The following is a 26,992-nucleotide window of genomic DNA, read 5'->3' on the forward strand; positions in this document are numbered from 1 at the left end:
CACGGTTAATTCGGTTTTGTTTCCTCTCGAAAATCTCGTTTCGTCGATCAATTTAAACCGAGCCTATTATCTCCTTCGCCACCTTTCGTAATTCGACTTTGCAAGATTATCGGATTTCCGTTAATCCAACCTCTCGACTTGGAGTTCGTTCGCTCGAATTTTCGATATAAATCGGCGATCGAAATTATGATACGAAATTAATCTTTTCCTTTCACGATAATTTATCAATCGTCGAGCAAAAGTTTTAATCCCAAGTTTGAAGGATTAAATCGAGATCAGTCTCGAGGAATACATTTTTTTTTTTTTTTATCGAAGCAGCTTCGAGCAAATCGTTCGATACAATGGTTTCGAGTTTCAAGCCGCCCTCCCCTCCATCGAAGCGTTTATATCGTTAGCAGGAAGTCATTGCACACGATGCAATACCATACGCGATTCGATTGCGCAAATAAGATTATGTGTCAACTAATAGGCGGATTCGATCGATTAGTTGGAGAGATTAAGCTCGTTTCGCTGAAAAATTATCTTCATTCTTCTATCGATAAACAGTTTCAAGAAGCTCAATCGAAGATGTGAAAGAAATCTTTGTATTTCTTATTCGAAAAATAATCGAAAAGTGGATTCGAGAGAATAATAATGGATAGTAAAAAGTTTTTTAGGAGACGAATATTTATTGGATTTTGCAAACGTTTGGAACGAAACAATGAGAGATTGAAAAGAAATTGGACTGTTTAGATAAAAGTTGCAACGATTTGAATAACAATTGTACTTTACCGCGATGAATATAAAGTGATCCTTCACGTCTGTGAAATTTCGCGTAGGGCGAATATCAGAGCTTTTTTGTCGAGCCTCTTTCAACGAGAGGAATCGCCTTATATCGTCTGGAAATCTAGCTACCGAAAGAGGCCTCGCTTATCCTCGAATAACGTGAAGCTTTCTACTTTATTACCCTTATTCTTCACGTTCAGACGTGAAAAAGTATCGAAATATATCCCATAATTTCTATCGAAATTAATATACGATAAAATATTATATTAATAAGTTCCTTTTTCTCATAAATTACTTCGCATTCGGACGATGCAGATGTACTTTCTCTAGAAAAATATTAATAATATTAGAATATTGGAAAGGTACCCTTAAAAATGTCAAGAAGAATATTAAGCTGTTGATGACAGTGAAACTTCTGCAAAATAATCGATTACAACGTTATTTCCTACGATCACGAATTCGAATTACTTCACCGCTCGTGGCGCCATCTGAAACAGCGTTCTTTCGTTTTCAAAAAGTGTCGCGACGAGATTCCAGTCCATGCAACGGTTTCAAGCGCTTAGGAAATCGTATCTCACGGAACGTGGAAAAAGTGGTAGCAAAGATTCAAAGCCGGAAATTTTAATTCGAAAGACGACGATCGTTCGAGTGCACCGGGAAAGTTGGACGACGCGATGCGACTCTCGTACAACTTCCGTGTTTTCAAATTGTCACCACACGTTCCCTTGTATACAATCACTTCGTACACACTGAATAACACTGAAACGAAATAAATACTAATATCTTATCGATTACGTTCGAAGACGTTCGTTCGAATAATCGCTCGTACCACGCTATGTTCGTTATGGCGGGTGGCCCAATGTTACTTGGCTAACCAATTGGAAGCTTCTTCGAGGACGAGAAGCTATCGAATTTGATACAACGCGTTTTGCCATTGGTTGTGGATCATTCGCAATGTTAATACACAGTGGCGCCATCTGCGCGCATTTTCGAGGATGGAATCATCCTCGATCTAATTCTAAAAACTTTACGTCGCGTATCAGTCTTGGACCAAAAATCGAAGAATATTTAAAAAATATAATTTCTCGTTGAACGATAGATGAGGAATCGGCAGAAAGATCACCTAATACACCGATTCCACGAACAGTCTCTCAACAATCGTCACCAAATATATCTGAATCCATCCCAGAGAAAGAAAGAAAGAGAGAAAAAAATCATCGACATACTTCCTGATTGCAAAAGACGTGCTGGCGACACGACGACGAGAAACAGGAGCATTACGCGTGCACGACACACGATACGATCCAGAGATTGGTGTTACGGATACAAAACGACGTATTCCGAGGCGAACGATGAGTAATGGTGTCTGGTGTAGATGTGCATTGGATGGTGTGCGTGCTCGCGGAATCGTTATGTTTTCAACCTGGTGTGCGGTTATGTTATCCGCGCGGGTCAGAAGGATCGGATGATGGGATGAAGAAAAGAAGAAAAAAAAAAAAGAAAGAAAGAACAAGAAAAATTAGAAGAAGAAATACTCGAGCAGGGCGTGAACGATAGTCGATTTCAGTGAAAGTGAACCTTGTACAGCCGTACATGATGTATAAAATCAGGAACCGAAACGAATGAAATCACATTCGAATCCGCGCATTCGGGAGACGAGCAACAATGAGGAGCGCCTTCGTTGTAAGTAGACGAAAAGATACTCTTTGTTAGAATTAAATTATCTTCACGAACGAATGGATATTCAGGTAGATTCGACAACAAACGAGACAATTTTATTCTCGCCTAACTTCGATTACTTATTACAAAGCTTCGTACCTTCATCTCATCACCAAAAAGAAGAAAAGCCGAGCTTGTCACTCATTTATCTTAACCTCTCAGCTCTGCCTTTTGGCGGCCTTCGTCGTGGCAGCCGGGAAAGCCGAGACAGCCGAGGAACAACCGAAAAAGGCGAAACGAGGGATCCTGTTGGGCACGGCGGGATCATCCGTTGGTTTGGAATTGGGCCCCGCCTCGAGTGGCGGGCTCGGATTATCGGGACTCGCCAACGGCCAACTCTCAGCAGGAGTCGACGGTGGCGCCATCGTTCAGCAAGCGCCAACAGTGCTCGTCCAACGGTATCCACCGATCGCCTACTACGCGAGGCAATCTCTGGCGCCGGTGCTGAGGGAAGTATCGGTTCAGACGGCTCATCCAGCCAACCAAAGACCCACGACAGTGGCCGTCAGCCCTCCTCAGCCTCCTGTCAGATTGCAAGCTTCCCCGATCTCGGTTTCCCAACACGTCAATATTCCCCAGCTCGTGTCTCAGTCGGTTCCTGTCCTGGTGTCGGCCGTGTCCTCGAGCTCGGCTGGAGCCGGCTTCGCTTCTAGAATCGATTCGAGCGGCAGCGTCACGGCTGGATCCGGCCTGGCTTCCGGCCTGGCGACCACCACCGATCTTGCCTCGAGAGGGTTCGCCTCCAATCTTGGATACGCTTCGTCCGGAGGTGCTGCCGCTCTTGGAGCGGTTGGCGCTCTTTGAGGAATTAAAAAAAGGAAAAAGGAAATCGAGAATGGAGGACGAGAAGAAAAAAGAGAAAAGGTCAAAATGAATTTTCTTTATCTCCTGTGAATTAAAATTTTTCTTGAAGTCTGTACTTTCATTCATTTTTTGTATCCTTTGATAAAATTATACTTTTACTTGCGATAAGCACGATTTCTATTGTTTCATATCGAGTTAATCCCTTTCTTGTAAATTTAATATATATATATATACACGTATCGCAGTGGGTGAAGATTATCGTTGAAACGGTTCGACAAGTATCCATCTACCTTTAATCGCGACACTTGCGACGGATGGTTGCGAGGAACGATCAAAAGGTAGGGTGGATACGAGATGCGCGTCGAATAGGCGAGGTTATATTAAAACAGCGATGCATGGGCGAACAACGGTAGTTCTTCGAGCCGATTGGTCAATATGGAGCTCGTGTGGGGTGGGATTACGTCAGCGAAAATCCTTTCGCGTCACGTGAAGCTCCTCCCGAGCTTTCACACGAATCAGGTCATGACTTCTATACCGATTTTTAACTCTCTCTCTCTGTAAAGGGAGGATAAAAATTTTACCGTGCGTTTTCTCCGGAATAATAAAAATGGCCGATACGTACTTTCTGTATATAACGTGCAATTTTTCACTTTCGATCATTCGAAGAAACAATCTTTTGATGTAAATTCGAATCGTCTTCACGTCGTTATCGCAAAGGTGAATATAATATATTTGATAATAAATACTATAATAACTCTCTAATTATTTTAATATCATTTGAGATGGAATAAAATTCCAATATTAAATATTCAAACAAAATTAAGTTTTAAAGTCACAATATAATGATAAAATGTTATAATTTTGTAATTTTACATTATCGTGTAAAACCTCGTAATTTTAAATTTGCTTAAAATGTTAATCAATGATGGTAAATATAAATAATACATCGAATCTAATTTTATTTATATAAAAAAAATATGCGTCGATTGTTACGTTTATTACGTTGTAATAAATTGCTGGATGCATAAATTAATAATAAAAATTGAAGAGAATGTTGAATTATTAATTATTGTATCGGAAATATAAGTTTTAAAGCAATCGGAGAGAAACGTGTACGTTCGTTGAACTTCGGTTTCTATAAATACGAGACGGGTCGCGAGAATGAATACATTCTCTATCGAACTCGTTTGACGTATACATCGAAATTATAACACTTTAATTAAATTCTATCGATTTAGAAATTTTTTTAAAGAACCTTTTTAAATTAACATTCCATACTTCTATATAAATATATTATTTATTTATTTATTTTACTTATTTTAATTTCTATTTTCGTTCATTTATTCATTCATTCATATTCTTATTTCTTAATTCGTTTATTAATTTTTATTTTCACTCGTTTATTTCCTCACTTACTCTTACTTTATTTATTTATTTATTTATTACACTTTTATATTTACCTCTCAATTTTTATTTCTATTCTTACCTTTACTTCTTATTATAACTTTCAATAGATATTTCCACATAGTGGTAATTAAATTATTATTCCATTTTTAGAATAATTTAGGTTTCTTTAAAATTTATTAGTTTTAGTTCACTCTCGTGTAGTAAGATAATCTTAATAATTCATTTTTATATATACTTTTATTATACGGGGTCACCTCCTCGCTTCCTGAGAGAGACCTGGTAATTGGCATCGTTTTTCTCCATATTTTTTATCAAAATTATCACGTTAGAAAAATTTTCCCAAAATTATATTATCACGTTGGAGAGATTACATGATAAAAATCACACTAAATCGCATCGTATTATAGAAACATTGGTAAACTAATGATTACATTTAGTTTTGTTTGTTTCAGATTTCTCTAATGTACAATTACACTTCACGCAGCCCAACTTTCTTTTCATTTTGATTTATTACAAGCATCGTCGAATATTTATACGACATAAGATTTTCCATAACCGGCCAAATTATCTAAATTAATTAAATTTATTCAAATTTATTTAAATATATCTGTATATGAATTTTCCATTCGCCCTCCTTTTCTACATTTACAATATTTATTTTTCAATAAATTACGAGATTTTGGTAAAAATCACTGCCCGCCTCGTCTATTTATATCCTTGGTTGGAAATTAGAGCCAATTTATGTTTATTTAAATTTTAACGGATAGAACACGAAAATAGAGTGAATGTTTGCTCGACGATTTTAAACGATCGCGTCAATAGTCTTTTACCTTCTTTTAAATATTCGTCTCTCGAGTAGAGCGTTTAGAGCCAGTGCTCCTCTCGAGAGGATAAAGCGGTCATCCATCACGCGAGGAGGTTACTATCTTTTTATTCAAATGAAACTCCATCCATCCACGGAATCGTTTGAATTTCGAATTCTTTATATTCATTGGAAGACACTAATTTCATCAATCTTATCATTAATTTTCGTTAAAATTTCAATTTTTTTTTTTTTTTTAATTTCTGACTAATCCACGTTCTAAATTATATCGTTTTTTGTTACAGCGTTGCCTCGCAACTTTCACGACCATCACAACGACGATGCAGGCCTTCCATGACGAGTCGAGTGCGTTTATTTATCCCTTCGTAGGACGAAAACTTCGAATCGACTTTTCGATTTTTGTTAAACCCGTGAGTGATAATTTTCATTGAATGTCAGTGAAGAAAATATTCTTTCGTATTTTTATATCACGATACATACAACACAACAACGCGTTTAATTTTGGTTTTTCTTCGCACACGAAATTATATTATGCGAGAAGATATTTCAGGCAATGTATTTTTTAACGTTATTTCTTTATTATTTTCGAAGATGTGCTCTGATAAAGGAACCGCTCGAGGTTATTTTGTGCAATTAAATTAGAGCCAGTTATTTCGCTTTGCATATCATTAATCCTTTTTTTCAATTCTCATCCACCTTTTTTTTTTTCTTCGCCTGACACAATTAACGAAGTAGAGTGATTTTCAATAAAATGAAAAAGTATTGGCCTGTTGAGAAAAAATGGAACATCTTTCAGGATTTTCAAGTTTAATTCTTTCAGATGCTGCTCGAATGAAAGGGAGGCAACGATCATAGTTTTGAAACAACGATCGAGTTAGTGATCTCTAAAATTAAAATCTTAGTGTTTTAATTTTTCTTCATTTCCTATCGTTTTGTCCTATTACAATTTCTTTACAAGTCGTACGTACATTTTTAAAATATTCATTACGTTTTTTTAAATTTTAAATTTCGACGATACATTTCTATCATGCAATGATTACTTGTCATCGATTTCAAGAAAAAAAGTAATGTCAAATCGTAGATAGGCGTGAGAATCGTGGAGCGAGTTTTGCCACTTTTTAACGCGAATTGATGTTAATTAACAAGGTAAGGCTGGGCAGATTGTCTCTGGTGGACGGCAATCTGTTTGACAATCTGTTTCAGGAAATACAACTTGAAACGTCGAGAGCGAAACTGAGACGAGTGGCGGTCGATGGCCACTCGTTTCTGGTTTTGCTCATCGATTTTTCGAATTTCGTGGTCGCGGTTGTGAATTGGATTTCGAAACGAACGTAGAGATTTTGCATGTGCGGGGGAACACAATGATCGTCGTCCATGTCTGTATTCAGTTTTCGCGATTTAGTTTCTCTTTCTCTTTTTTCTTCTTTTTTTGTTCTGCGATTAGGAAATCTCGAGCCTAGTTTTGAATTTCATGGTTCAAGTGCTCGAAGAAAGAAAATGAATAGGAAAAAATGATTTCCCATCTTTTGGATCATTTTGTTTAGATTTAAAAAAATTATTGTTACACTACTTTGCCACTCTGCTCGTTTTAGAATAGATTGCTGTCCAATCGTACAATCATTATGGGGAAATGATTGGTTTTTAATCGATGTTGCTATAGATAAATTATAGTTTATTATTAGAATTGCAGGAAAATAACAATCGCGTTTACTGTATCTTATATTGGATTTTATGAAATATTAATTATTTTATAAATTTATTTTAAGAATTAATGTTACATAAAATATATATAATTCTTTCTAATTAATATCATGAAATTGGTCCATTGTTTTTGAACTATTTAGTGTAAGGAGGAAGGATGGTTTTCTTCTGGCTTTTCTTTTTCAATACTCGAACACTTTATAAAAATACTGCTCATGCGTTTTAAGTCTTCTAATAGTGGTGAAAATCTTATAAGGATAAGAATATTATTTGTTTTAATAATATTATTCCTGTGAATAATATCAAAATCAAGTTCATTTTACGTCATTATCTTTCGAGCACCAAATCTCTAAAGATAAGTCTTTTTGTATTATCGTTTCGTTATTGGTAATGGATAATGAAGGAAACTCTATATTATCAACAGCTACAAACTGCAACGTTCTGCTTGCAGCGTTCTACCTTCTCTGTACGTGATATACTGTTTTCTACCTAACCGACAATCGTACGGATAGAATAGAATTCAAAATCGATTTCACTTTAATCGACAGTGATAAAGAAATTATTCATAATTTACTGCAATAAATTTAAATGAAACAGCGCATAATAATTATTAATTTATTCTCGATTAATATAATTATGCATAAAAATGTAACACCATGATAATCGACTTACGAATCTGCAGATATTCAATAGCAAGAAAGAATAGCTTTCCACTCACCTGAAACAAAAAACGAAAAGAAGCACGGTTATTCATCACTTAGAATTTTTTACTAAATATTATTCGATAAATTGAATTTGTGACAGGAAATAAAAATAAATTGTTATTCTACGAATTAATTGTCTTATATATAAACGATATATTGAAAAAATTTCTTACACGAATGAAACATATGAAAATAAATCTGTTTAATATTCTTTTCTCAGATTTCGTTGCTGCGTTAATTATTATCTTCGTTTCTTCACCATAAAAACTATTCCCAGGTGTCTCATTATTAATATTAAGAGGAAGTCTTGTGTTTAAAAGTCGAGTGAGCAATGTGGTGATTTTTCTTTTTTTTTTTTTTTTTTCTAGTAGATGAAATAGTTTTTAGCCTCTAGACTTGATAATACAACGCTTGTCGTTGAAAAAGATTTTTGAAAGTAAACAGGAAACGAATGAAGATATATGAGAAGGAAATTTCACATCCTCGTTAACGAAGTGAACGAAGCCTTTGATGGATTTATTGAAAATTTTCACCTCGTTTTAACTCTTTACGATTTTATAATCGAATTAGACTCGAATCTTTCGAATCTTTTTTCAATATCGAGATATAAGTTAGAGAAATATTTACATAAAAGATTTAAGGAAATATCATAGGGGTAAAATCCAGTTTCTATAATCCTAGGAATTAAAAGGAAAAAGGAATGATAAACGCAGCGAGTAGAATTAGGCCACCTATGGTCAGACATACAGTTTATTCTACTTTCAGGAGAAATTACATTACACACTTTATTTATTCACTCTAGGAAAAAATTTTTTTCTCTCATGGAATATTTGCAAAACAATCTTTAATATAATAACAATTGTTTTTCTGCAATCTTTTAACTCGATAATTTCATCGAGAAGCCCCCATCCAATGCAATAAACGTTCTTCGAACATTTCACTTTTCCCCGAGAAAGAGAAAAATCTCAAAACGCAGTTTACAAGTAATAAATATAAAGTTGGCCAAACTGTCCTATACAACAAGAGGGCAAGAAGTAAATCGACAAATCTTGAACAATGTTTAAAAGTGTATTATAATTCAATTGGACTTATAAAACCGGTAAAGTTTATCATGACTCGCTACGTGGAAAAATAATTGGAAAACTTTATTCTTAGAATTTCATATTTTAAATTTATTGTGATTTATCGCGTAGAAAAAAAAAGATAAGTTAAAAAAGAATTCAATGATCGAAACCGTGTCGTGAAAAAAAAAAAGAAAAAAAAAATAGTCGCTTCTTTTATTCATACGATATAGTTTCAGTTTTAGTTTAGTTTCTTCGCAATCATGGAAATAACATCCATCCAGTGGAAAAGTGTCGGTCGATGGATCTGCATATTTTATATACGGTTACGATTGCAAAAGCTCAATGTACAAACCGTGTATAAATTTGAAGGCACGAGTATCGACTTTATGATCTTCGACCGACTTTCTCGAGCCGTGATAAACTCGCAATCTTTTTCGAACTTCATTTTTTTCGACACTTCGTTCGAGAAGAGATAGTTCGATTTAAAAATCTCGATTTCTCGAATACAAACTGTTTGCAATCTATTTTATTTAAATATTTATTATAGTAGAGAAGATAAAAAATCCTCGTCGAAGCAAAGGTTGGATTCAACTTTAAGAAATCTCGAAGCTTCTGAATCAATCTTTTATTGCGATTTTTATCTATCGTTAATTCTTTATACGAGCGAAATAAAGTTGGAAGAGAAAAATTATAAAATAAATTTCGAGAGGATTTCGAATAAATGTATATTCATATAAATTTAGACGTTTATTTATATCATATCTTGATTATTCAGAATAATGAATATTAAATTGATAATTCGTATATATTTGAATACGAAAATTTATTCTGTATGAACATCGCGTGTTGCTACAAAATTATTTGCAAAATAAAAATTCAATTTTTCAACGTTACGACGACGATATCTTTTAACTTAGAGGTTATTTTTAAATATAGATATTCAAATTTTGCCAGAAGACACGACAAAAGAGATTCTAATTCAATTAGAGAGCAATCCTTAAACTTTGGAAAATTGAATTTCGAAACTGAGTATGCACGAGGCAGGTATTATCTATTTCAAGCGTGTAAATGACGATCCGTGAGTGGAAATAGTCAATCCTGTCGATAGTTAATGATCTCTAATCTCACGTACGTCACACGAAAGTTTAATTGATAGCCGACTCATCGAGGGTTTCTCTCGCCCTCTTCAAATATTCAATTTTTCACGTGTCTTTCAGACAGATATCTTCCATTCGATTGAATAATAATTTCTTCCGCCGGATCTTCAACATTTCCAAATTAGAAATTTTTCCAAATTATTGATCATCTCAAAAATACTCCTCGAATACTTGTAAAATGTCAGTATCAGGAATCTTAAAGCCTTTGACAATTATCAATCATCTTCCACCAATGATCTTATTTCAAACTCATTATCCAAACAATCGTTCAATTCGATTCTGTTCGAATTGTTTATTTAATTATTCGAATTCGCTCGAGAATCGTCGTAAAATTTCTCATACAACTATAATGCGAGGATACAATTTCGAATTAGAGAAAAAGTGGATTTTCATTCCAAGTAATGAAAAATATACGAGCAAGGAAAATATGCCATGTTTAAAAATTTGGAGGAGACAATTGCAAGTGTAAAACAAGTCAAATCGTATCGAAAGAATTGAATTTCTAATAATAATAACAATTCAAATTCAACTTCCACTTCAAAGTCCATTTCCAAACTGTTCAAAGTTTCTGCTCAACCGTTAAGTTAAAACAGATGTCACCGGCCAATTAATCGCATGCACAGCCGAACAGAAGCTCGAAACAGGAGATTCGAAACGAGAGAGAGAGAGAGAGAGACGAAATTGCAACGCGCAATCCGAGCGAATTTCGCTTCGATCCCCGATGTAATCAGCTCCGTCTAAACGACCGTACAGACTCAACAACAAAGACGCGATTAATTAATGAATTGAACTAACTTGTAATTACAACGGGACTAACTTCGCGTCAAGACGAGACGACAATTTATTATTGGAGGTGGAGGAGTGGGTCGCATCCACCTCCTCCCTCTATGTCACACCTGCGAGACGAGATTCGATTTAACCGGTTTAATTACAACTTTTCTTATTAACTGTCACTGTTTATTCACACGTTTCCGGTTTACCTCCGGAAAGAGCTCTTCAGAGACGGCTAAACAGTTGCTATAATTGCTATAATCGAGGTATAACCGCGTGACACGTGTCAAGTCAGAGTCAACCTCTTGGATTGTTGTGTTATTATTTCAACTTCTCGAAAGTGATAATATTGTTGAACGTCGATAAGTAGTGTTGCGATTCGTCGCCAGAGGGATTGGCGAATTTGATCGAGGTAATATAATATGTAATATAACACGTGACACTTGTAAGGTTAAATTAAGTTAGGTTAGAATTCAAATGTAATATTATTGTTTCTACGATCAGTGTTTCGAAAAGTAATAATATCATTACGATGAATATCGAATGTATTGCAGTTTCTGATAAATTTATTGCCAAAGAGATTGCTAAATTTGATTAATATGATATAATATAACACGCGATATGTGTTAAGTAAGACTAGGTTAAAATCAAAATTAATATTATTTCTATTATCAACTTCTCAAAAGTAATAATATTATTACCATGAATATTGAAAGTTTCTGATAAACATTATTGCAATTTGTTAACAAAGGGATTGATAAATTTCATCAATATGATATAATATAACACACGACACGTGTCAAGTTAAATCAGGCTAGGTTAGAATCAACCTATTGTCTTATCATTATTTCTCTAATCGATTCTTCAAAATGAATAATATCATTACGATGAACATCGAAAGTATTGCACTCTAAATATTATTACAATTTATTGGCAAAAAGATCGATAAATTTAATTAGAATAATATAATACAACCGTGTAGACAAGTTAAATTAGGTTAGGTTAGAATCAACCTATTGTCTTATTATTATCTTTTCAATCGACTTTTCAAAATTAATAATAATATTACGATGAACATCGAAAGTATTGCACTCTAAATATTATTACAATTTATTGGCAAAAAGATTGATAAATTTAATTAGAATAATATAATACAACCGTGTAGACAAGTTAAATTAGGTTAGGTTAGAATCAACCTATTGTCTTATTATTATCTTTTTAGTCGACTTTTCAAAATTAATAATAATATTACGATGAACATCGAAAGTATTGCACTCTAAATATTATTACAATTTATTGGCAAAAAACTGATAAATTTAATTAGAATAATATAATACAACCGTGTAGACAAGTTAAATTAGGTTAGGTTAGAATCAACCTATTGTCTTATTATTATCTTTTCAATCGACTTTTCAAAATTAATAATAATATTACGATGAACATCGAAAGTATTGCACTCTAAATATTATTACAATTTATTGGCAAAAAGATTGATAAATTTAATTAGAATAATATAATACAACCGTGTAGACAAGTTAAATTAGGTTAGGTTAGAATCAACCTATTGTCTTATTATTATCTTTTTAGTCGACTTTTCAAAATTAATAATAATATTACGATGAACATCGAAAGTATTGCACTCTAAATATTATTACAATTTATTGGCAAAAAGATTGATAAATTTAATTAGAATAATTAAATAATACAACCGTGTAGACAAGTTAAATTAGGTTAGGTTAGAATCAACCTATTGTCTTATCATTATTTCTCTAATCGATTCTTCAAAATGAATAATATCATTACGATGAACATCGAAAGTATTGCACTCTAAATATTATTACAATTTATTGGCAAAAAGATTGATAAATTTAATTAGAATAATATAATACAACCGTGTAGACAAGTTAAATTAGGTTAGGTTAGAATCAACCTATTGTCTTATTATTATCTTCTTAATCGACTTTTCAAAATTAATAATAATATTACGATGAACATCGAAAGCACTCTAAAATATTACTACAATTTGTTGATAAATTTAATCAGAATAACATAATACAATCGTGACACTTGTCAAGTTAAATTAAGCTATTGTCTTATCATTATTTCTCTAATCGACTTTTCAAAATTAATAATAATATTACGATGAACATCGAAAGTATTGCACTCTAAAATATTATTACAATTTGTCGGCAAAGAGTTTGATACATTTGATTAAAGAAAACACGGTTCAACGTAAAAAATTTTAGAGGGGGAGAAGGAAAGAATTAACAAATCATTGGAAATGATGAATTTATCAAGGGATAGTGCCTCCTCGAAATCGAACGAGGGAAACGGAAATTAAAAGAGGAGGAAACGTGGTAACAGTGACCAGATGCGATTCAGCGGGGAAAGCGTGAACACACACCGCAGCTGATATCAATTTATCGCATGACGTATCACAGTACAACATCATACTGTGTGCACATGTTAAGCAAGACAAGGGGGTGGTTTACTTCGAGTGCCTTCCACCCACCCCCCTCCCTGCTCCCCCCTCGTCTTTCTCGTTGTCAACGTGACGGCACATTCATGCGATGTTGAACACCGTGTATACCCGGTGTGTCAACAACAATCTTGTTCCTCTCCCCTCCCGTGTAAACCTTGGAAACGAATAAATTTCACCGTGTATTCGCGGCCCAAGTAAGATCGAAGCAGAAAATCGCGACACACCTTCTTCCAAAAACAAGAGAAAAAAAATATCGATTCTTCTCGAGAAAGAAAGGAAAGAAAAACTCGACCAAACTCCAATCTTCCAATTTCTATTTACTCTCTTTACATTTGTGATTGTATTTCAAAAAAATCTCTCGAGCTTTTCATCGTGCTTTTAAAAGGAAACAAGTATCGAATCACCCAATGCATCCACACACGCGTCGGCCACGGATTTAAAAGAGCGTCCAGCAAGCGTCCAGGCTCGATCATCCACGGCTGATGAACCCCGTTTTTCTCTCCAAGCGTTTCGCATCGGCCTGTGACTTCGTGTCCCATGGATCGTGCACGCGTGGAGGGAGGGGGAGGCTGTTCTTCGAGTGACAATGATCAAAGACGACTGGCGGGGAAGGGTGGGGTGCAGAGTAAACGAAGATGAAGAGGGGAAAAATAGCGGAGGGTAGGGGTGGGATGAGAGGAGAGAGATAATCCTTCGAGAAGATTTAAATCTTACAAATGTATATATATATATTTCCAAGTATAGCTCAGCCTTGAATCTTCCTCAAGTATTTTAATCTCCCTGTTTTTGCGTGGGTGTAGAATATTCCGTAACATTCTTGCAACATTCTCTCCTTCCTTCCTTTTTCTTTCTTTCTCCCGTTTCCAATCCCGTTTTAAATGCGCAAGATGGGCAAAATTTATTAGTTGAAGTTGAACGAATAAAATTAATAAAATTCTATGATTTATTGTTCTAAATATAATAATAATAATAATAATAATAATCGTGGATATAACTGTAATTGTAACTGTAAGTGAAAAGATTGTAATTCGAACGAACGAAATAATATTTCAAATAATAATTTTTAAAATAACTTTATTTTTAACCAGTTACTTTTTCTAAAAGGTTAATGCCCGACTCTGACATCGTCAGAGCGCTCATAGACGCATGACCTTTACGCGTTATTCCAGTTCGAAATTGATACGAATACGTAATGTTGTGGCGAACGAAACACGTTTCCCAAACACGTGACTAACTACCCTTTTCCATTAATGAATCTTCTCATCCAATTTATCCTCCTTGTGTGCAAACACGTGTGCAAATACATAAATGAATATCTAAATATGAAAGAAATGGGACGAGCAGTAATCAAATTCAATTCGAAAATGTTTTCGATCGATAACGAACTCGAACCCATCACTAGCTAGCGAAAGGTTTAAGAGGGGGAAAAAGCATCGAAAGGAAAAACAAAGAGTGGAAGAGGAAGCAGAGGACGATGGTAGGTGTGAGAAGAGTTGTTGAGTAACATTTGTTCGTGTAGCATAAATTAACGATAATAAATTATCTTTAGCAACTTTAACTTCGACTTAATTAAAATTTCGTGTACATGGCGAAAGGGCAAAGAGAAGGTTGAAAACGAGGAGATGGAAGATCGAAAGGAAGGACAGAGGAGTAGAAATATATCCTTTAGGTGGATAAAGTTGGATAAATAAAGTTTTAGAATGAAAAATGGGGGGAATGGGAGGATTCTATTCCTGGACAGAAATGTCCATGGGTGTAGGTGGAGGGAATACAAATGAAAACAGAAAGGGGGGAGGGGGAAGTATCGGGAAAGAAGACAAAAGGATATTGCACAGGGAAGAACAATGGAGGATCGGAGACAAAAGTGGGATCAAATAGAAGCATGGATAAATAGGGCGTGAAAGGGAAAGTGAAATCAAAGAAAGTAAATTAGGGAGAGGAATGAAACGATAAGAAATTTGGGGAAATTTGGAACGAAGCGTTTGAGGGTAAACATCGAAGGAAAGAAAAATAATAATTAATCAACTAATTTGAAATTAATCATCCACTTTAATTTCGATATCAATAAGAAAATAAAAATACTAAAACGAATAATAATATCTGACAAACTAGAGAATGAGACAAACGTTTTAGAAAAGAATTTGCTATGCATAAACTTGAATCGTGGAAAAGACACGCGTGCATGATGATCTTTCATCGATGATCGAGTTGAAAAATTCCAAAACTTTTTTCCGTTCGAAAAACTCGAGATAATAAACTGTATCGAGATAATATACATCCTCCACTTCGAATTTTATTAAAAATTCCATCGATTTTTAATAAAAAGAAAAGAAAAGAAAAAAAAAGATCGAAAGATCGGTCTCGATGATGAATAAGAGAATTATAAAATTATCCGAATATACGTAATCAATATCTATATTCATTTTTATCCGTTTTTTGGATGGATTGATTACTCTTAATCGTTTAATGTTTCATAAGTACGATTCGCGTATTTCAATCAAGTTAATCCGTAATCCGACGATAAAATTTTTCACACATGAAATTTCAACGGGTATAAAATTTCGTACCTCTTCCCCCTCCTCTCCAAAAAAAAAAAAAAAATATTCGAAAAATATTTCGTCCAACTTAATCATCGATTTTACGATTTTATTTTTCTTTTTTGAAAAAAACGAAATAATTTTTAAAGAAAAATAATCGAAACACTTATATTAAATATTAAACGATATATTCTCGTTACAGGAATAAGGATATTACAAGTTAATTCCATTAGAATACCATTATTCGCGAGATAATATTATCGAAGATGGAGCGAAGGATTGAGATCTCTGAGAAGGGATGGGATTCCAACTTCCGGTGTTTCTCACGAGTTAAACCGGATGCGCCGAAAATTTGGGGGAGAAAACACGAGGGAGACGCGTTTCTAATGTCCGTTCTTTCGATGAAACGTAAAGCCAATGAAACGTGGACCGAGATTTCTCTCGAGGGGATGAAGCTTGATCGAAGCTTTCAATATTAAAGCGGAACGTGTCGAAACTGCGAACCGATTTGCAGAGGAAATCGCGTTGAATCTCTGTCGTCCAATCGTTTCTCATATTCCAATTCGTCTCTGTTGAAGATTTTATATATATATATATATTTCGTTTCATTGATTCACTCGAGAATTTTCGACGCTAAATGTTCGATCCATTTAAAAAATTTTTATATCAATCTTCTTGTTTTCGTGATGAGAAAGAAAAGGAAAAATTATCTGATTCGAAGATTAAAAACTTTGGACGATTCGAGCGGGAAGAAGTTAACCTAACCTAACTTTTACTCGTCGAAAGTTAGTTTGCTTCTTCGAGTTAGATGGCATTTATCACTGAAAGAAACTAATATCTTTGGCAGAGAGATAGGATTGTCGATGAGAAAGAAAGTTTTAATTTCAATCTTATTCGTCACGAAGAATCTTTCACTTTTTTTTGTATCAATCTTCTCTTGTTTTCGCGATGAGGAAAATTATCTGATTCGAAGATTAAAAACTTTGCACGATTCGAACGGGAAGAAGTTTTTGAACCTAACCTAATTTTTACTCGTCGAAAGTCAGTTTGCTTCTTCGAGTTAGGTGACATTTATCACTTAAAGAAACTAATATCTCCGGCAAGAAGATAGGATTATCGGTGAGAAAGAAAGTTTTAATTCGAATCTTATTCGTTCACGAAGAATCTTTCGTGAATCGGAATCGATCGATGGATCGAAATACGATGAGAAAAAAATTGGTAAAAATTAAATTATATAGATAAAGGATTTTAATCTCGACCCATTCTTCGAAGAATTTTTCTGTCGAAAATTACTTGCACTGCACACCATTTTTCGAAGTGATCGTCGATCGAAAGTTAGAGAGAGACGAAAGGAAAACTTAATGGAACAGATATATCTTGGAGAATCTATTCCACGTATAATTTACTCTTCTATTAAAATCGAAAAAAATATAAATTGCTAAAACAATATTAATATAAAATCGATCAAATTACAAATAATCCTCGATATAAGGATATTTCACGGTAGATAATCTCTTCTCACTGAAAAAAGAAGAAAAACTCGAAAAGTAAAAACATTCCCGTTATTACGTCGCCACGGTTAATCACAAAGAAAATAATTCAAAAGGAAGGTGTAACGATGGGTCGCATTACCATCTTCAAAATGGAAATGGTCGGGATTTGAAAGAGCGGGGGAATTGAATAATTGAATTATCCTTTCTTCTCCATCTTCTCGCTTTCGTATTCAGACGTAATTTTCCGGAATCCTTTCATTCCTTCCCCGCGTCGCGCGATATATTTACAAAATACAGGAAAATATAGGATAAAATTTATACTCGTAAAAGAATCAGGTGAGAAAAGATTAGAAAGAGAGAGAGAGAATTTTCAAAGAGGAAGAAGGAATCAATTTCGCCTCGACTAAAAAAAAAAAAAAAAAAAAGAATCTAAACTAACGCAACATCTCGTTCTACCTTCTCTGAAAGTAGAATAGGGATGAAAAGTATTCTTTCTTACTTTGCTGAACACGTACATCTCTTGGACAGAGTTTCTGAAAGAAACTCGATGCGGACAAAAGAAGCGGGGAGGGCACCAAAAGGAAAATTGTTTCTATGGAGCCTGCCCGTCTCTCCCTGAGTAGAAAGTGAATTTGCAGAGAGAGAGAGAGAGAGAGAGAGAGAGAGAGAGAGAGAAAAAAGATCGTTGGAGCTTTAATTGCAGAATACGTATATATATAAGTCAATTGATGAAATGGTATTTTAAAGGATTTGAAAGATTCAAAAAGAATCGAGTGGATAATGGAGGTAAATAAGAGACGCGCTTCCTGCGGAAATTCAGGGGAAAATAGAGGTGCAGCGAAGTGGTAAACACTTTGCGACGATTCAGGAAGAAGAAGAAGAAGAAGAGGAAGAAGAAGAAGAAAGCTTTCAGCTGGGAAAAGAAGACGTAACCGCATTTTTCATGGAATTGAAGGAAGAAAGGAAGGAAAATTAAGTGGCGATACTTTATGGTCCTGCGGTATGAAAAGAGGATAATTTCGATTGATTCGCAGAGGAAATTACGTCGAATTGCTTGGGCCGACTTCCATGTCGAGGAATTCCTCCATGCTCGATCCGCTTCTGTGACGAAGACTCCTTTTTATCATCGTTTAACTCCTTCGTTTGAGTTGGGGATTAAAAAAGTTCATACATGCCGGGGAACAGAGGATCTAATCTGAATTTGAATCTAATCCATCGTCGATTTTATTACACTTACGAAGAATTTCCCCTTTTCGTACGCGGATTAAAAAAAGGGATCGTCTCGTGGAAAATTAATATCATCGTTGACGAAGGGAGCCAAAATCTTGCTGAAATTATTTCAAGATGGAAAAAATTCTAAAAGTTGCCGATAACTCAGAGGTTGGTAGCGAAAGAGTTTTATATTCGCAGGTTGGATTGATGTTTACAACATTGGAAATCTTTCCAAAATCCTGCAACACTTAATGCACCCTTTTAAATCCCCATTTCGTTTCAGCCAAAAAACCTTTCTCCACTCTTTGGAAAGCTATCGTTGCTTCTGGTCACTGAGATCCCACTCCCTAAAGGATATCCTGCAAACAGTCTCGTCCTCCATAAAAAAAATCCTCCTTCTCTCACAATCAGCCGAAAAATCCCTATAAATCCTTAAGAATCAACCCCTTAAAATCAATCCTTAAGACAGGCTAGGAGGGCGAGGCTAAACCCACTTGTTGGATTATTAATAAATTCTTGTCGCTTTTTGTTCTTTCTTTAAAAACTTTCGAGTTTTCGAATATTAAAAATTTTAATCTTTCGGATATTTTCCCAAAACGATTAAGATTTTATATATTTTTCAAAATTGCGAGAATTCTTGATTTGGAAATTTTTTTGAATCCATTGATTTTGAAAAAATTTGGAAATCATTGATCACGAGACAAGGAGCGAGAGATTATTCCACTTGTTGGATATTAAGGGAAAGGTACCAGCCACTTGATATCACGCTACTGCGCCATCGATCCTTCAAACCAGAGGTTCTCAATCGATGATACTCAATTAACGGTACAATAGAAAGAACGAGGGTAAATAATTTTAAAAATATATATATACAATATCACTGTTTAAACCATCGGTGAATTATCACCGAAAATTCTTCAATTCTTCAAGCTCTTTTAGTAGTAGAATAAGAATTAAACTAGCTCTTATAACAGCTCCATAATCATATGCGTGGACATTTTTAATTTTTATTAGCAAGCAATAATTATAAATTCTGTATAATGAGATGTAATAAGAAAAAAAGAGTTCAAAATTAAGCACGTATTATGCTTCACTTACTTTTTCTCTTTCTCTTTCGTATTCACATAGGATGAATTAAAATAAAATAGGAATTCCTTAGATTTAGGTTAGGTTTGGTTTAGGCCGATAAGTCAGCGACAGAGGTCAATTTTTAAAGAAACTATCTCCACCACTATCTCCACATTACAATGACACGTTTTCATCGATAGTATCCCAATTTTTGTTAAATTTTGGTTGAATTCTTTTTTTTTTATTTTCTCAAAGGATTGAGAACCACAGGCTCGAATTACCCCATCACTGGTCGTCATGGCGACCACCAACTCCCTCCAACTGTGCAAGGAACCACGGAGCCCCAACCTTTTCCAATTCTGGCATAAGTTAGTGACGTCGGATGATAAACATTGACCACGGTGTGAACCCCTTCCACGTTACGGATCCTCGCCAGGTGGCGCGTGGCCGCAATTTTTACTTGCGTCGATTTTGACCCGAGGGGATGGAAGGCTATGCATCAGAGTGGTATTAAGAGAGAAAGCCTAAACCTAGAAACCTATCTTCTCGACTATTTTATGGGGATTTGATATTTGGCCTGGAACGATGATGTATTATTATCTCTTTGGGAAGAGATTTCTTTCTCTCTCTCTCTCTCTTTTTTTTTGTAGAATTAGAGATGTGCTCTGAGAATTGTTCTCTCCTGCTCTTTTATATATGTTTCTAAATTACGTGTTTTTCTTTTTTTTGAAACTTTTCAAAGATAACGTTGCTAGATTTCCCCTCCTTTTCCCATTTCTTAATTACGTTTTTTTCAAAACCACGTTTTTCTCTATAATTTGTATTTATAAATTTGAATTATTCGTAAATTAATTACAAATTAAAATATAAGATAGGCCAAAGCGAGAGAAAGATTTCGTTTAACGAAAATAAAGGCGAGAGATGATCGTTTTGTCGAAAAATAGAAATGAAATTTCGTTAGCTGCAGAAGCGTTTCTGACTTTGAGAGACTTGTTTCATTGTGCGGACGACGAGGGCGAGCACGTCCCCTCGTCGTCGTCGTCGTCGCCGGCTTTATGAATCCAAAAGGATTTATTTAACTCGATAAAACGGTACACTCGAAGAGATTTGCCGGAACGACGGCATTTACATGACAGAGAATCCTGATGACGAGGATGTTCCTCTAAGAAGGTGCAGCATTTTCTTCGACGCGCATTTAAAAGTATAATCTTGGCGTCGACTACGAAATCGTCCAACCCGAAAAGCGTTCACAGCGTTGATTCGACATTTTCTTATGTCGATGCTCGCAATAAATAAAACACCAGTTAATCGCCGATGGAACGCTCGAGTAGTGAGAAAGGATCTCGTTTTCGAAGCTCGAGGGAGATGTCGAAGAAGGGGTGATTCGATTAGAAATTTTTTTGTCGAAATTTAGTTATCTTGTCAGAGGACGATGTCATTTTTCAGACACTAATAATTGAAAAAGAAAATATTTATCGTTTTCGCATTTGCATCGAATCATATATCTTTTTGAGGACGAAGAAGGGATGTAAGGCGATTCGATTTTCGAAATTTTCTTGTCGAAATCACGATTCAGTTATCTTGTCCAGAGAACGATTTTTCATTTTTCGAGATATTAATAATTGTATCGTGACATATTTTGAGTCAGATATTTGTATTTAGAATATTTATTAATATTCGTTATAATATAAATTCACGATTCATGCGAAACATTTTATATTTTTTTATTATTTTATAGGCTTTCAAATACTCGATTAATTAAACAATCTTGTCAGAGAATAATGTTATTTACTTTTTATGTTTTTATATCTAATAGTATTAGAATAATTATTAATAATCGTTTCAGTAAAATTCACGATTTATCTTGCGAAACATCCCACATTTTTTAATTACTTCATTTCCATTTTACAGCTTCGAACCTCTCCAAATACTCGATTAATAAATCCTAGAGTCTATTTAATAATTATTTTTCCTGCAAATAATTATATTCCATATTTTTTCACTACATTATATATTTTACAACTTCCAGGCTCTCCCAATAGCCGATTAATTAAACGATCATTAACGATTAATAAATCCTAGACTCTAATAAATATACAAATCTTGTCAGGGAACAATTTTCATTGATAATTTTATCGCGAAAAAGATGCGGACAAAATATTTATCGTCGAGTCAGATTACAATCTTATTTAAAATAATTATTAATATTTTAATTAAAATTCACGATTTATTTTGCCAAAAAATCCCGCATTTTTTTAATCACTTCATGCATTTTACAGCTTCGAACCTCTCCAATTACTCGATTAACGAATCCTAGAGTCTATTTAATAAATATTTCTCGTGCAAACAATTACACTCTTATATCTCGTTAAGTTTAATAAAGATAAAACTCCATTTATTCAACTCCACGCAACCATTATGCTTGCATTACATGTTAGCACACTGTTCACCCTCTCGTTTCAACGCTCCACTCCAAAGTTTTCACGAGCGAATAAAAAATTGTGTTTCTCCACGAAATGTGTTTCAGAACACACACACACACACACACACACACAAAATGATAATTTCAATTTGTAAATGTAACTACGGGATTACACGACGAACTACTGGTCGAAATGAAATTATATACGCGACTAGCCACGATTATTAATAGTGTTTCAGCCAGATCTAGGGCGGTATTCGTAATTTCCTGGTTGTGGATAATTGATAAAACCCTCTTTCTCTCTCTTCCACGATCGATCGATTTTCGTTCTCGACTTTTCGAACTGGCAAGTTCGTTAAACGTTCTGCTTCCATATTTCCAACAAGTTTCCCTACATCTCCCCCCCCCCCCCCGTGAAAATATTTTTCCACGCGTATCCCCTCCCTCTGTTCTCCTTTCAAAACAACCACGCGCCACCGGTTGAATATTCGATCTCGAACAAGCGTTTGGCGCGTTATTGTTGCAGTGACGATCCTTTCTTTCTTTCTTTTCACCTTTTTTATTCACCGCGACGTCGAAATGAACGAGAGAAAAATTGTTGAAATTTCACTCTCATTCTTCGGACGGATAAATATCGAAATATCGTTAATATCATTCGATTGTTGCTTTCTCGATGCGAAAACTGTGATTTCATCCACACGCAACGGTTCACGATGTTTCAACCCTTCATGTTGCCATTCTACATTTTATAACATGCAATATAATATAATTAGTATGGTATATTTAATGTAATTAGTATAATGTTATGTTCTAGGTACATTTGTTACTTTTTTTTTTTTTACTAGGGACTTTGTTGATTGGCAACCTTTTTAAATATAAATACTAGTGGAGAGAGTTAAAGTGTGGAAATGGAAATTATTTTTCCCATTTTTCCCATTTTCCATAATTAGAATTCTCTTTGAGTAAACGTTGAGCAAGAAGAGTTTTTTTTCTTTTTCTTATTCCTCGACATACAAACGGAAGAGAGATACATACGAAGAAATTTATAGCATCGTTGAAATGATCGTTTCGAAAGAACGACCGTGTCATTTCTCGTTAGAAAGATGAAGAATTATATCACTCTGAAACGAATCGTCACTTTTGCGTCACTAATTGCGTTGGCACGCGAAGATTTCTCGATTAATGAAATGGAATCGTTAATTAATCGAGCCAATAGATATTTAAGAAGGAGAAAAGCGAGGAAGGAGAGTTTCGAAAGGGTGGAAATTAAATTTTATAAGGTTTTTTTTTGCTTTGCAAGCATGATGCGTCAATTATTGCAATAACAATTAAATGAAACATCGAAATGAAAAGGGATCGATTCGTAAGAAGCGTGTTTTCTCTCGATGTAAAAATATTTTCTGGAAATTCTTAAAATTTTCATTCCCTGAAAATTTTTAATCGTAAAGGAAACTTGGAAGATTCTTTGTATTTTCATTTTGCTTTGTGGAGCTGGAAAGAAGCATCGCCGTGCTCTTTGGTATTTTTTTTTTTTTGTTTAATTTTCCTTTGTGCAAGGAAAAAATTCCAAAATTTCTCGTATCCTCGTATTTTGTATGGTACAAAATGACGAGGGATGTGCCGTTGATTTTTATTTTATTTTTTATTACATTAACGGTGGTTGGGGAGAGATTCTGGCAAGGTTGGAGATCAATTCGTCCTTGTTTTCTTTTCATCCCGTCGGAAAATTGGATTGGAAGTTCTATTAGCCCCGACGAAGGCGGATCATCGGCTGACTCATACTACTTACTTAAGTTTTTCTCACTAATACAATCCCTCTGCCATCCCCGTTTCAATTTAGAATTGAATCTAGTTTTTGAAACTTTTTCGTTTACTCGCATCGCTTGTCAATTATCAAACAAATCATTTCCATATTTTTATCCTTGATCTTAACTATTGTTTCGTTCGAATTTCGAGAGTAAATTTTAACGAAATCGAGAGATTGATAGTTTTTATAATCGTCGAAGAAAATATTTCCATATTTTCGTTCTTGATCGTAAATATTGTACATATAAATATTTTATACTCCCTCTATAGAGACAATAATAAAATAAAATAAATCGATGAAAATTCACCGGTTTCGCGTTTAATCGACTCGTACCACTCGCCCACTTTTTGCATTAATATTAAAATAATTCTTATCAAATAAACCATTCCCGTGTCATTTTCTCCTTGATCGTGAATATTATTTCGTCGAATTTCGAGAATAAATTTTAACAGATAGATAGTTTTGTAAAACGTTTAATCGACATATCCATGACAATTGTAACACGTATGGTCGAAGAAAAAAATATTTCCATATTTTCGTTCTTGATCGTATAAATATTGTTTCGTCGAATTTTGTACATATAAATATTTCACATTTCTCCCTCTCTAGAGACAATAATAAAATAAATAAATCGATGAAAATTCATCGGTTTCGCGTTTAATCGACTCGTACTACTCGCCCACTTTTCGCATTAATATTAAAATAATTCTTATCAAATAAACCATTCCCGTGTCATTTTCTCCTTGATCGTGAATACTATTTCGTCGAATCTCGAGAATAAATTTTAACGAGAAATAGAACGAAATAGTTTTGTGAAATAGTTTCGACGATATCCATGCCAATTGTAACACGTATAGTCGAGGAAGAAAATATTTCCAGTTCTTGATCGTAAATATCGTTTCGTCGTATAATTTTGTACATATAAATATTTCACACTCGCTCTGTAGAGACAATAATAAAATAAACAAATCGATGAAAATTCATCGATTTCGTAAAACGTTTCGCGTTTAATCGACTCGTACTACTTGCTCATTTTTTTTTTTACATTACAATATTAAAATAATTCTTTTGTTTTTGCCGGATAAAAAATTATATTTCTCGCGCGTTCCCCTCGTGCAAAAACAATGTTTTCGCTCGTAACGGATGATCGTGAGAAATAAAAATGAAAATTATTTTTTCATCATAGCCCGAAGCGACGAAATTCGGATGAAAATGGAATCGGGCCGATATAGATATTTTGTTTTATAAGTTGATTCGCCAGCTGCATGTGTTGGTATATAATCTGCAAACATGGGGCGCAGGCGTGGGACGGACGGGTTTTTTCAAAGGGGTCATGCTCGTATGCGTGTTTGAAAAATGTAAAACGCAGAGTCCGTGGCCCTGCTATTCAGCCTGATTAAACGTGACCGTGTTCCCCTTTTATCGAAGCCTCCCACTTCTCATGCAAATAAATTAAATTCATGCGAAATATTTTTCTTAGAAATTACAAACGTTTCTTCTTTGTCGTCGAAAACAAAAGAAAATAATAATAATAATAATAATAATAATAATAATACTCGCGTACATCTGTGATTTTATTTTGTAATGCAAGTGACGAGAAAAATATACGTGTGCACCGCGATAAAATTACAGATTTAAACGGGGTTAAATTGCAACTAAAGTATAATTAAAATTTAAATGTGTAAAAATGTGGTTTTCCTTTTGTTTTTTTTTTCTTTTTTTTTTTTTTTTTCGTTTCATGATTTTACTGGAAATGGGACGAAGATGAAATTAATTAAATTATCAAAGTTGGTGAAGTTATCAAACAGGAATAATGAAATGATAAAACAATAACGTACAACTGAGATTGAAGCGGAATGGTCGGAAAACAAAATTAAATTTCTCTTTTTCTTTTTTTTTTTTCTTCGAGTAATAGGAGTTCAAAAGCTGCGAAGGAAAAGTAAAATAAAAAGGCGAACGAAAAGGCGTCCATTGATTAAAAAATTCAAAAATTGGAATTTATTATTATATCCTACTCTTTTTTATCCTAAGTAGAACAAACTTAAAACATACAACCTCCAAGAGCCTCTCGTATAATCGAGATTCGACCGTCAGATTAAATAGACAAATTCACCAAGTCCTTTCCTTTTCACGAAGAAGAAGAAGAAAAGAAAAATAATATCAAAAAAAAATAAAACCAAAAATCGTGATCCAATTTTTGAGAATTAGAAAATTGAAAGAAAAAAAATTTGTCTCTCTCCTTTCTCAACTTTACGTTTTCTTTTTTCCTCCCCCAAAATTTTCAGAGTATTCGAGAAATCGGGCTGAATCGTGTCACGCACAATTTCCATGAATTCGAGACGGAACGTGTGACGAGGCATTAAGCGCAAGCGTGAGCCTCGACTCGCACTCGACCCGGCAAGAAGACTTCGCCCATCGCCTATAGAGGCCGGGCCTGCCTCTGAATCGTTCCTTCTCTTAAAGTATGTAGGTTACCAGTGACGTCATCGGCCTCCCAGTGACGCGATGCACCGTTGCGGCGATGCGCGGGTCATTGACGTGCATGCACCTCTCGCATAAATTTCGACGAGATCGATCACTTTTTCGCTCTCGTTTCGAGCGAAAATCATTATCATTGTATCGAGAGGAATTTTATCTCTCTCTATCGAAATTTTTACATTTTTAAATGGGACACTGTTCGAAAAGGAGAAATTATTTCGAAATTATTTCTTCCGCTCGAGAGTTGTGATTAAAATGGAGAATAGATAAAAGTTTCGATCTTTTTTATTTTAATTTTCTTTGTGAAAATTCGTACGTGAAGAAAAATTATGACGACAATTGTAAGAATCGGAGAAAATAAATTTAAAAAAAAAAAAGGAAAATCTAGGCGGGAATTAACGGGATAATGATCGCATATTTTTTAATTAAGAAGGAGGCCTTCACAGCGTGGCTTTATTTGCACGCCAGTCGCGAATCGCGAAGCGGAATTTATTTTAATGATTGAAATTTAGTTTCGACGGTTCAGAACTTAATTAACAGTTTCGTACTAGGAATTTCTAATTGAATTGCCGGCAGAT

At 34.5% G+C, this 26,992-nt stretch overlaps 1 protein-coding gene and 1 long non-coding RNA gene across 3 annotated transcripts in view; both read left to right on the top strand.

Annotated features, from left to right (window-relative positions):
• LOC147657945 (uncharacterized) overlaps nt 1-26,992 on the top strand; it is a 72,675-nt gene that overhangs the window by 23,262 nt on the left and 22,421 nt on the right. Inside the window, exons 2-3 of one of the 2 annotated variants that reach the window (XR_015291620.1) lie at nt 5,803-5,928; nt 6,339-6,426. This is a non-coding gene — a long non-coding RNA (uncharacterized LOC147657945). Of the gene's footprint in view, nt 1-5,802; nt 5,929-6,338; nt 6,427-26,992 lie in introns of those variants that run through there. The other variant, XR_015291619.1, reaches the window with a different exon arrangement.
• Nucleotides 2,124-3,456, top strand: LOC100864710 (uncharacterized). The gene is made up of 2 exons (XM_086906267.1): nt 2,124-2,448; nt 2,647-3,456. Exons 1-2 carry the CDS (start codon nt 2,431-2,433, stop codon nt 3,286-3,288), a joined length of 660 nt encoding a protein of 219 aa, XP_086762393.1. The 5' UTR covers nt 2,124-2,430; the 3' UTR covers nt 3,289-3,456.

Source organism: Apis florea, unplaced genomic scaffold (assembly GCF_048593485.1).
Source record: "Apis florea isolate Af1SG1 unplaced genomic scaffold, ASM4859348v1 contig_2492_pilon, whole genome shotgun sequence".
NCBI lineage: Eukaryota > Metazoa > Arthropoda > Insecta > Hymenoptera > Apidae > Apis > Apis florea.